The 10,682-nt window shown below is 36.1% G+C and overlaps 2 protein-coding genes across 2 annotated transcripts; both read right to left on the reverse strand.

The window, feature by feature from the left end:
- Positions 1–869: 869 nt before the first annotated feature.
- LOC132171864 (berberine bridge enzyme-like 21) lies at positions 870–3,311 on the reverse strand. The gene is made up of 2 exons (XM_059583275.1): positions 1,368–3,311; positions 870–1,018 (listed from the first exon to the last, which is right to left on the reverse strand). The coding sequence occupies exon 1, from the start codon at positions 2,979–2,981 to the stop codon at positions 1,386–1,388; it is 1,596 nt and encodes a 531-aa protein (XP_059439258.1). The 5' UTR covers positions 2,982–3,311; the 3' UTR covers positions 870–1,018; positions 1,368–1,385.
- A 4,817-nt stretch (positions 3,312–8,128) lies between these two features.
- On the reverse strand, positions 8,129–9,638 carry LOC132171309 (inositol 1,3,4-trisphosphate 5/6-kinase 4-like; the record flags this gene model as incomplete). Its single annotated transcript, XM_059582595.1, is given in 3 exon segments — positions 8,129–8,405; positions 8,949–9,151; positions 9,581–9,638. Coding segments are annotated over 3 exon segments (430 nt in total), but the record flags the coding sequence as incomplete, so codon positions are not given.
- Between the last annotated feature and the right edge of the window lie 1,044 nt (positions 9,639–10,682).

Here is a 10,682-nt window from a genome sequence, read left to right on the forward strand (position 1 = left end):
TGTTAACTGCAAGGCTGTTTTGGCAAAGGCTGTGGAACAGCCCTGCCAACCGCAATGAGCATTTGAAGTTTGAATTGCTGAGGGCTTGGGAACCCTCGGACAGTTCGGAACCTTCACCAGCTGGTGAGGGAAAAGAAACTCAAATTGGTCTTCCTCATGGAAACCAAATTGATGAATAATAAAGCTAGTTTTGTGAGTGTCAAGCTCGAATACGATCACATGTTTGTAGTGGACAGTGTAGGTCATAGTGGAGGTCTAATTTTGCTATGGAAAGACGACACTCTGGTCGAGATCCAAAACATGCCGATGAACATGCTTGTAGTGAACAATGTGGAGCGGATTGTTTGGAAGTTCATCGGGTTCTATGGTCACCCTGAAATAGCAAATTAAACGTAAGGAAGCTTGGGACTTATTACAACATCTTAATTTGTCACTTTCTTCCTTCTCCATTGCTTTGTATTGGGGACTTCAATGAGATACTGTCCTTAATTGAAAAAAGAGGAATGTGACACGAGCAAAGGGGCAAATGAATGATTTTCGTTCAACACTAGACTTTTTTCTTAGTGACTTGGGTTTCAAGGTCCCAAGATTTACGTGGAACAACAGGCGGGAAGAAAGGGGCTTCACCCAAGCACGCTTGGATAGGGCAGTTGCTAATCCTGACTGGTGCAATCTCTTCAATAATGTGGTAGCGGAAGTGTTAGCTAGTCGGAGCTCCGATCATAACCCATTCCTTATTTTGTTTTCTGCCGAAGATGAGCGAAAGTGGAGAAAGTGGAGGCAATTTCGGGTAGAAGCAAGCTGGTCCAAGATTGTGGGTTTCAGAGATGTAGTTCAAGACGCATGGAGGAAAACCCAGTCTACTGAAAACCCATGGATTTCTATTCATGGAAATCTCCGAAGATGCCAAAAGACGCTGAAGATATGGGTCAGAAAAAATGTGCAATCCAACGAGGTGCTCATTCAGGAGAAGACGCAAGAACTTGAACGACTTCAGGTGGAGGCTAATCTTGCGGACCTGCATGTTTGAGTCATGTCAATGTTTATGTATACTATATAGGTTAATATTAATCCAATCCAAATGGTCCTACTCTTTAACTCCATCCTTTAATTTTTTATTGAATTTGAGTCAAATTCACAGTCGTCTCAAAAATTTTCAGCCCTCATTTTTTAAGGGAGACAAGAGTGACACCAAATAAACTTATAAAATTACTTTGAAGTGGCAAGTAAGGTGAGAGATACTATATGAAACCTATATATCCAAATAAATTTTGGACAGTTTAACCACTCATTCGAACACATGAAACTTATTATATTATTCACCCAAATTTTTAACGGTTTAGACAAATAATTGCCAAGAATCTCACCCGTTCAAAGCGGGGACTCTATTGTGCCATTACACGTGTCGAACATTCAAGGGATGGGATGCTTTGTTCATATCTAAAGAAGTTATCTGGATCCACAGCAGTCTTTACCTCCACCAACCTATCAAAATTCACCTTGAAATACTTACTCCCCCAAGCACTAGCTTCTGCATAGCTTGCATTACCGACGCCATTGATGCCCAAGTCAATATCTCTGTAGTTCAGATATGCACCCCGCGGAGACCGCGACACATACGGTGTCATATAATCGTAAAGCCGCCGTATTCGATCCAAGTTCTGGTTTGAAGCCTCCACGCCTTCTTCTTTCCATGTCACCGAGTATTGGATCTTGTACTTGTTCCCTGCTCTGTGTGGAAATGGCGTTTCCGACTCCGAAATCTCACTCATTTTTCCACCGTAAGGATTCAATGTCAGCGCCGGCTTTTTTTGTTCCATCATCTTCTTCCATATCCCTTCAAGATCCTTCTTTGAAATCGGGTTTTGGACATAGTCTGATTTTTTCTTTGAAGACTTTTCTGATTGAGGTTGTCGGTCGAGCAGAACATCTGGCGAAGTTCCGGTTGGATAATTGGACCAATAGAGCACCGATTCGATCCACGTCATTTCTATCAAGTCCTCCCGCTGTAAACCCAATTCAGGGAAACTTTGATCCATTAAAGCAATGAGATCTTTTGCAGTTCCAAGAAACAGAGCAACAAATTTAGCTTTTATTGTCTGTTGGGGCTTTTTGTTCACCGGCAGCACAACAACTCTGATAAACAGATCTTCATGTATCTTGTCGGCAACGTATTGCCATTGATGAACAATGTCGGTGGCACCTTGTTCCAAGGTTTTTTCTACTCTAAAAACCGTGACAATTTCTGGAACGGCAACCAATTTGATTTTCCAAGAAAGTATGACGCCAAAGCTAGCTCCACCTCCTCCTCTAATGGCCCAGAAAAGATCTTCCCCCATTGATTCTCTATCCAAAACGCTGCCGTTTGCATCAACGATTTGCGCATCAACGATATTATCCACTGACAAACCATACTTTCTCATCATGTTACCGTACCCACCTCCGCTAAAATGGCCTCCGACACCTACTGTCGGACAAACGCCGGCCGGGAAGCCATGGATCTTGCTCTTCTCTGCTATTCTATAGAAAAGCTCGCCGAGCGTTGCTCCAGATTCGACCCAAGCGCTTTCATCCTGCATGTTCACAGTTATAGATCTTAGATTGAACATGTCGAGGATTATAAACGGGGCTGCCGACACATATGAAAGGCCGTCGTAGTCGTGGCCGCCGCTGCGGATCCGGATTTCGAGGCGGTGGATTTTAGAACAGAGTATCGATGCTTGGATGTGAGAAACGTGGGTGGGGGTTACTATGAACAATGGTTTTGGGGTTGCCGGTGACGTGAATCTGGGGTTTCTTATGTACGACTGCAAGACTGTTGTGAAGGAAGAGTTGCTGGGAAAGAAGGTGACTGAAGAGATTGGTGGGCAGGGCTGAGAATGGGCAGAAAGACATTGGAGGAAGCTCTGTTCGGCTGGATCTGAAGCTGCCATTAAAGCATGGAGCAGCAAGATTGTGAAAATTGTTTGGATTGCTGACATCGGAGTCCTTGTTTCTTGTCGGCTCGACTGTGAAATGCTATAATGAATATAGGAAGGGAAAAAAGAAAAAAGAAATAAAAGAAATAAAGAAAAGACGAGGAAGTTTCTTATGCATTCCCCAAGCAGCTCCCTTAGCAGCTAAGAAAGCTGCAAATTTACTGTCAGGAGCGGTGGTCTAAGAAAAATTTCAATTCGTCAGGGTATCGATTAGGGCGTAAGTTTAAATTTTTTAATAGAGAATTCTTATGTATGTCTAATTAGTATTAGTCATTTTTAATTTTTATTTATGTCCTGGTGTGATTGGGTCAAATTATAGTCCAACAGATATGTGATATTATGGTTACACCTAAATAAGATAGCTACAATTAACTTTATCACTGAGAGGAGGATGCTTACATTTCTTTGGAATATTTTTTTTACTATTCTTGCCAGTGACTGCCACTACATATTGGATTGCATGAAAAGTTCATTGAAATGTAAATTCTTAAGGTGGCAGCTGAGTTTGACCAAGGGGCAAAATTATGTGTAGGATTTAAGGTATGTTTCTTTGTTAGGAGTTTTAATAGCATTCCAAATGTTTGATTGTTATTCACAACAAAAATATATTAAAATGTGGCATTGCCATGTTTCTATGAACTAGAAATTTTATGCAGTTCAAGTGAACTTCAAATGCAGAACAAATTCTAACCGTCCAAACAACCTACTCATGAACCAGAAACAAATCAAACAAGCAAATAACTAACATGGCCATTATATGTAATAACATGGCTGGCCAAGGTCATATGCTTCCTCTAGACACCCCGCCGTTGTTCTTGCATCCACATAGTGTGAGAAAATAGAATTAAGATCTTTTTTAGTTTATTTGAAAAAATAATATCTAGTTAGTTATATTAGAGGAATATTTTTGTCTCCTTAAAAAGTGAAAAGACAAAAATATTATTATAATATAACTAGAGAAGATCGAGTTCCGAGAAAATGAGTCACTTCCGATCTCTTCTTCAAAGGTATTCCCATCTCTTTTCTCCATTTACTTTTAATCTCTTGTTAGGTAGCAGGAAGTCTCCGCTAATATATATATATATATATATTCTCCATTATCTTAGAAAAAAAAAAAAAAAAAAAAAAGTAGGTGTAGACTTTTACGTAGCTGCCTTAATTGAGCACCGCAATTTGGGTTGGCATGGCTGAGTTTAAGTCCTTGTCATAATTAAACCTTGGCAGTATTTCATGCTTTTTTTTTTTTTTTTTTTTTTTTTTATATCAATTTGGGAGTAGTAATTCATGTTTGCATGCCAGTTTGAGTGTATCAAGGTATAAGTATAAGATTATAAGTCAACTCTAACAGACCTATTTAATTAAACAAGTTAGAGCATGTTTAGAGTTGTATTTGAAAAATAGAGCTTTTAAGTAAAAAAAAAAATACTCTTTAGCAAAAGTCTCATTTTTAAACTTTTGTTAAAAGTGCATTTTAGTCATTTTTAAAGTAAAAAAACTAAAAAAATTTGTTTAAAATTTTTTACCAAACATGTCTGCTTTTGTTTAATTGGTACGGCTTTTTAGATACTAAAAAAAACTTTTTAAGCTCTCTAACACAATTCTAAATAAGTTCTAAACCCCACAACCTTACTCTATAATTTTGTATTAAGTTCGTGTAGAGTTCTCGTATCTTGTCAAAAAATACAAGCCATTATATCGCGCGTCAGGTTAATTTGAGTCGTGTCAAGGTATGTGTGTAAGACTATATATATTAACTTTAACCCGACCCATCTAATTAAACGTGTCATATTTCTCAACCTTAACATTTTGAATTGAAATTATATTCATAGGTCGTGTTAAAACTTTTCGGTCCTAATATCAATCCCACCGCTGCTACAAAATAAACATGGACAAGGCAGTATTTATTTTGTATTGAGAAATAATTTCGTTGGAAAATGTTTTCAATAGAAATCATTTTATCCAAAAAAATTATTGACTCTCCATTATCCGGTTAAATTTTTGAAAATAATTGGAAAAAGGTTTTCAACCAGTAGACTTGTACCGAAAATCAGTACTCACGTCCGAACGAAACAATCCACATGCTGTTGCGTACAAGTCCAAAAACACACCACAATTTCATCCACCACTTGCGTCAAATATGACGGCCCAGGGATGGAAAGAAACAGACAGCCCAATATGGAATCTGTAAGGGAACTTTTTACAAGCAAGCTTTATACGCCACCAATGGATGGTCTTGTTTGGTTTCTTCGGCCGATTACTGACGATTGTGTGGCAAGTTTTTCGGATTTTGTTTCGTTTACGAAACTTTGCCTTTTAATACCATATTTTTTAGCGATTTCAGTTTATTTGATGGGCCGAATCATTTATATGACTCATTGCCAACAATTCTTAGAAAAATTCTGTCAGCTTATTATTTTAATTTCTTGTCATTTCCTTTTCGCTTCCCGAACATTGAATACAAAAAAAAATAAAAAATAAAAAATAAAAACAAAGTTTTATACGCCACCCTAAACCCAAATCAATCTGCACACATTACAAAAAACCAAGACGATGGTTAGACACAAACCAAGGGGATCATACGGCCAAGCAGAAGCCCCTTGATAGGATCTCCAAAATATTTTCAAATATTTCTGATTTCCTTTTACTTGGACATCGCGCTTATTTCTTTCTATAGACAATTACTTGAATCTTACGCTTATTTTCATATCAAGTTTTATTTATCTTTATAAATAAGGTGTAGATGTTGTATGGCAAATCAATCAATGAAAAATATCAATTGCTTTAAGCAAGAATTTTAGGTTTAATCCTTTCGAAGTGGTCAATTTTTCTCTTTAAGTTCTGGATTTTCTTATTTTCATTAGATAGAAACCCTTGGGTTCCTATTACCTAATGGTTGGTGCTTTTAGTTGTGGGTAGCAATTTGTGTTCGCCTGTCGGGTTCGGATCATGTCGAGACATGTGTATAAGATTATTTAGGTCAACCCTAAACCTCTCAACCTCAACTCTCTAATTTTGTATTTGATTCGTATCAGATTCGCAGATTATGTCAAAAATTGCCTATCATTATATTGCATGTCGAAGTATAGATATAATAAGATTATATAAGTCAACTTTAACTCAACTCATTTAATTAAACGGATTAACCCTTTAATTTCGTATTGAATTCATGTCGAATTTTCAAGTTGCGTAAAACATGATGAAAATTGGTATTTTTGTACCGATTACATAAGCCGTGAATGAGTAAGCGCTCACCTCACCAATGCATGGTTTCCTGCTAAACTCTCACACATGCAGCCAAACTCAAGCTCATTGTACCCATGTGCATGAAGAGTATAAGCACCATCTTTTCTTTGTTCAGCATCGTGCATCATTGTGTAAACAAATCCAATATACTGAAAACTCCTCTTACATGGTAAAAATATAATGAATTCACATTTTATTTGTAAACAGTAAGTTCGAAAGAGGATTTTTTTTTTTTTTTTTTTTTTTTACTGAAAAAACGCACCAAAAGAAACAAAAAATTATTAGTTACACAAATTAAAATATGCAACGTTAAACTAACCAAACAAACAAGGAATGAAAATGCAAATGGAAAATGACGTGTCTTAGGGTCACTACAAAAATTATGGTTATTAGCGGCGACCCAAAGTCGCCGCTAATGAGCAAAAAGTTGCCACTATTTACCAATACCGGCAACACACGGCCTCTATTTGGTGGTTGGTAGTAAGCCGACGGTAATCCTAAATACCGACAACTTTCAAGGTTGCCGCTAATGACAACTCATTAGCGGCCACTCTAAGTCGCCGCTAATAATTTTTTTTTCTTTTCTTTTCTTTCCGGAAAAAAGGTTCAAAATGGTTCTAGGGTTGCCGCTATTGGCATATCATTAGCGGCGACAACGGAGTTGCCACTAATTGTATAAGAAATTAAAAAAAAAAAAAATAGCGGCCACATGGAGTTGCCGCTATTCCTCTATCATTAGCGGCAACATATAGTTGCCGCTATTTCTCCATCATTACCGGCCACCTATTGTTGCCGCTATTCTTCTGTCATTAGCGGCCACATAAAGTCGCCGTTATTTATCTCATTAGCGGCAACTTATGGGTTGCTGCTAATGATATGTGAAAATTTAAAAAAAAAAAAATAGAAACTCAATAGCGGTGACCCTATAGTCTCCACTAATGAATTTTTTTTTTTTTTTTTTTTTTATACTAGTGGGATGGCACGTGCTTGATTCCCGGTGTTCAACAATAATATATGTAATTCATTGTATGATATTTAACATTAAAATCTAAATATCTATAAAAAGTATTAAAAGATAAATTTAATATTTAGTCCTTAAACAAGTGCACATTTAAATTCTTACACATGAATAACATTATAAAAGTGAGTAGATATGATGTACCAAAAAAAACTCCTATAAAGGGCAAACACATATTGTAACCACAAAAGAGTAGTATTGTGTTTCTTTGTGTATCTTAGAAATAGCAAACTAGAACTAACAGTTTTACTTATGAGCAATGCAAGATCCATTATATTATAGGAGTCCTGCTATCTAGCTGCTAAGAATCAGACAAGTGTTTGCCAAAGTCTGATATAGCTTTATTAAAAAAATATTGTAAAAAAATCTCTCTTCCTAGTCTTGATAGATTTTTTTTTTTTTTTTTTTTTTTTAATTTTTATGAGTTAATATTTAGTTTCTAATACCTCAAAATTTATTTTTGAATTTAAAACTAAAATCTAAGAGTGGAAGGTTAACCCTTTAAAGATTGTATCACCCAAAAGAAATTTGATTATCCTAAATTTGGTGCTAATGCCTCAAATTTGGTACTAATACCTCAAATTTAGATTTCCCTTTAATATTTATCTTCAATTTAAAAAAAAAATTAAAAATTAAAAAAATAAATAAAAATAAGAGGAGAAAATGAGTAAAATGTCTGACGCTTGAGGCAGCCGTAAATCTCTACTTATATTACAGAGCATATAACAACTAATAGCATTGTAGCCATATCCATTCTAAAATGCAGGTATAAGATGCAACTTATCATGGATACCATACTAGTGGATTTAGGAGCTATCTTGTCATTAAAATAAATAAAAGAAACACTTAAGTAGTAACATTAAATTATGGAAGACATCTACACCTAAAAGTTGCCAATTACAAAAAAGTTTGCATAGTATATATAAACAAGTAAATCATCCAGGCTGTTTGTTATTAATTTGCAGTAGCAGTTGTTACAAGCATAACAAAAATACCATCAAGACATAAGACCTTGAGAAAATGGGGGCCCCTTGATGGTACAGTGGCCTTCAGTATTAAGAGCCTCCAGCCCAAGGAGAATCTCTTGAATTTTCAGCCGATCCACTACAGGGTAAATGTTATTAAATGGGTCAATCACACAGCAATCCGGTTGATGCTCCATATATCTGTGTGAGAACAAATGTTTAAAGAAAAAACCTAAGAAACTGTATCACATAATGCCCCTTCCCTTTGATACTAAAATAAACAGATATGCAACAGTCTGCAAAGATACCTCAAAGTTCCCTATAGATATATTCTTTTGGGAACCCTCTGCTTACAAGCTCACAAGAAAATTCAATATGATTGCTGCTTGGCTAATACTCAGCTAATTACGCTATTTCGTTGCACAAGTTGTCAACTCCATTTCAGGCATTTTAGTATCAGACAACTCAAACAAGGCAGAACCCTTTTTTCTCTCTCTCTAACAAGGCAAACGTTTAACTTTGGCCAAGAAGAAAACATAACAAGATTAATGGTGACATAATCACAAAAATAAACTCCTACAAGCAAATAATTTAATGGAGCTCCTACAAGCAAATAATTTAACGGAGCTTCATGTGATAAATCATCAATAGCTGGCATTGGCATGTTGGTTCCACCCCTCCCCCCAAAATTACCCTGTTCATGTTAGATGGTGCAATGGCAGTTCTATGGACCTGAAAAGCCACCTTTGCAATTCCTGCATGCCCCTGGTGTAAGATATTCTTTCAGAGAAGTTTGTAGAACTGCTCAATTCAATGGATACAATTTCATCAGTTGCTTTGTGGAGAACTATGTCAACTTCTTGCAACTGAGGTGCTAAAGGAAGCTCAAAGGTGAGGGGCAAGAACATCAATCCATTTTGAGTAGGATACAAAGGGAATGCACTCCTCTGCAAAGATCAGGAGAACTCAAGCTTCAAATTGCATGAATCCAAATAGTACACATAAAAGACTAGAATTTATCATGAGCATAACTGCAGACATGAACATACAGAGTGCTAGCAAAATCAAATCAAACAAGATCTCTTGGGCCATAAACCACTCATTCAGATAATTACAGTATTTGGATCCATCACATTTCATATAACCATCGAGTCTACTACTTTTATTTCAAGAAAAAAGCAATGTCCTGAAGTCAAAGCCGCTTTGAAGTATAAAATTCTAAACACCAAATTCAGTTAGGTCCAATGTCACCTTAATATGACAAATAAATCTGGGAGTAACTTGCTTTTGTGCCAACTTCACCAGTTGTACTTCTTTTATTATCTTTTAACTTTTTTCTAACTACGATTTCCTTCATTTCTTCATAGAGGGCTCACCTTAGCAAAATCTTCTTCACGAGAAGGTTTCATAACATATCCAACAGTTGCAGCACTGCTACGAAGTGCCTGCTTGCAATGCAAAACATTAAAAGAAAATTAAAATGTCATGAACATGTGTAACATAAAAAAGAATATACTCAGAAAAGAGATAGCCTTATCTAACCCACAATACATGAATTATCAGATACATTCGTATAACCTACATCATAATGCAACTCATGCTCTTCAACTTCTCAATTTATATTCTATATGGTTAAAAAGGACTGTGGCAAGCTATGGTAGCCACAAGACATTTATAATAATACAAACCTAAACCATCAGGAACAGCGGAAAAGTTCATTATATGCTACCAAAGAATATGAAAGAGCCAATGCCCCCGATCAATTAATAAAAGTCAAATTGACTCCATTTTTTCTTCCAGCCGGGGGGATACACATACACACACTCCACCAATATGGCTGACAAAGTTAAACAAACTGTTAATAAACACAGCCACCCAATGGCTAAACATCATGGTCCAAAAGTTTGAATGGGCCACCGTAAGTGACAACATTGCACCTAAGAATCTGTTTGTTAACCAATAGAACCAAGGAAAAGAAACACACATAAAGTGTAAATCTTATTCTAAAATGATCTTCAACATATTACTTATTAAAAAATATTAAGATACAAATCAATCAGCAATCATATTGCAAATTAAACCAACGCTTTAAAAATATAAACTTTATTCGACTTTTTCAAAATCTAGCATTATAACAAACCCAATCTCAGAATAATTAAAAAATTTCAGAACTTGCTAACAGAGTCACAAATCTGTCCTAGTTTGAATGTATGTGGATAAGCTATTTATATAATCAAAAGGGATATTGTTTGTAAGGTATATAATAGCAAGACACCCGGTCAGCATCCTTTTATCCAAGCTCCAACTGTTTCTTACTATGAACCAACTGTTGACTATCTAGGTTCTGATTTTCGTTTATTTGAGGCTTTTGTTTATGCGTGCATATGTGTTTGTTACCCTATTAGATTTTAATAAATAGTGTGGGTGTGTATGCAGTGCAGATAAGCCAGAACAAGCAGATGGTAGAAGTCAAGCTTG

The sequence above is a fragment of the Corylus avellana genome, chromosome ca2 (genome assembly GCF_901000735.1).
Source record: "Corylus avellana chromosome ca2, CavTom2PMs-1.0".
Classification (NCBI taxonomy): Eukaryota; Viridiplantae; Streptophyta; class Magnoliopsida; order Fagales; family Betulaceae; genus Corylus; species Corylus avellana.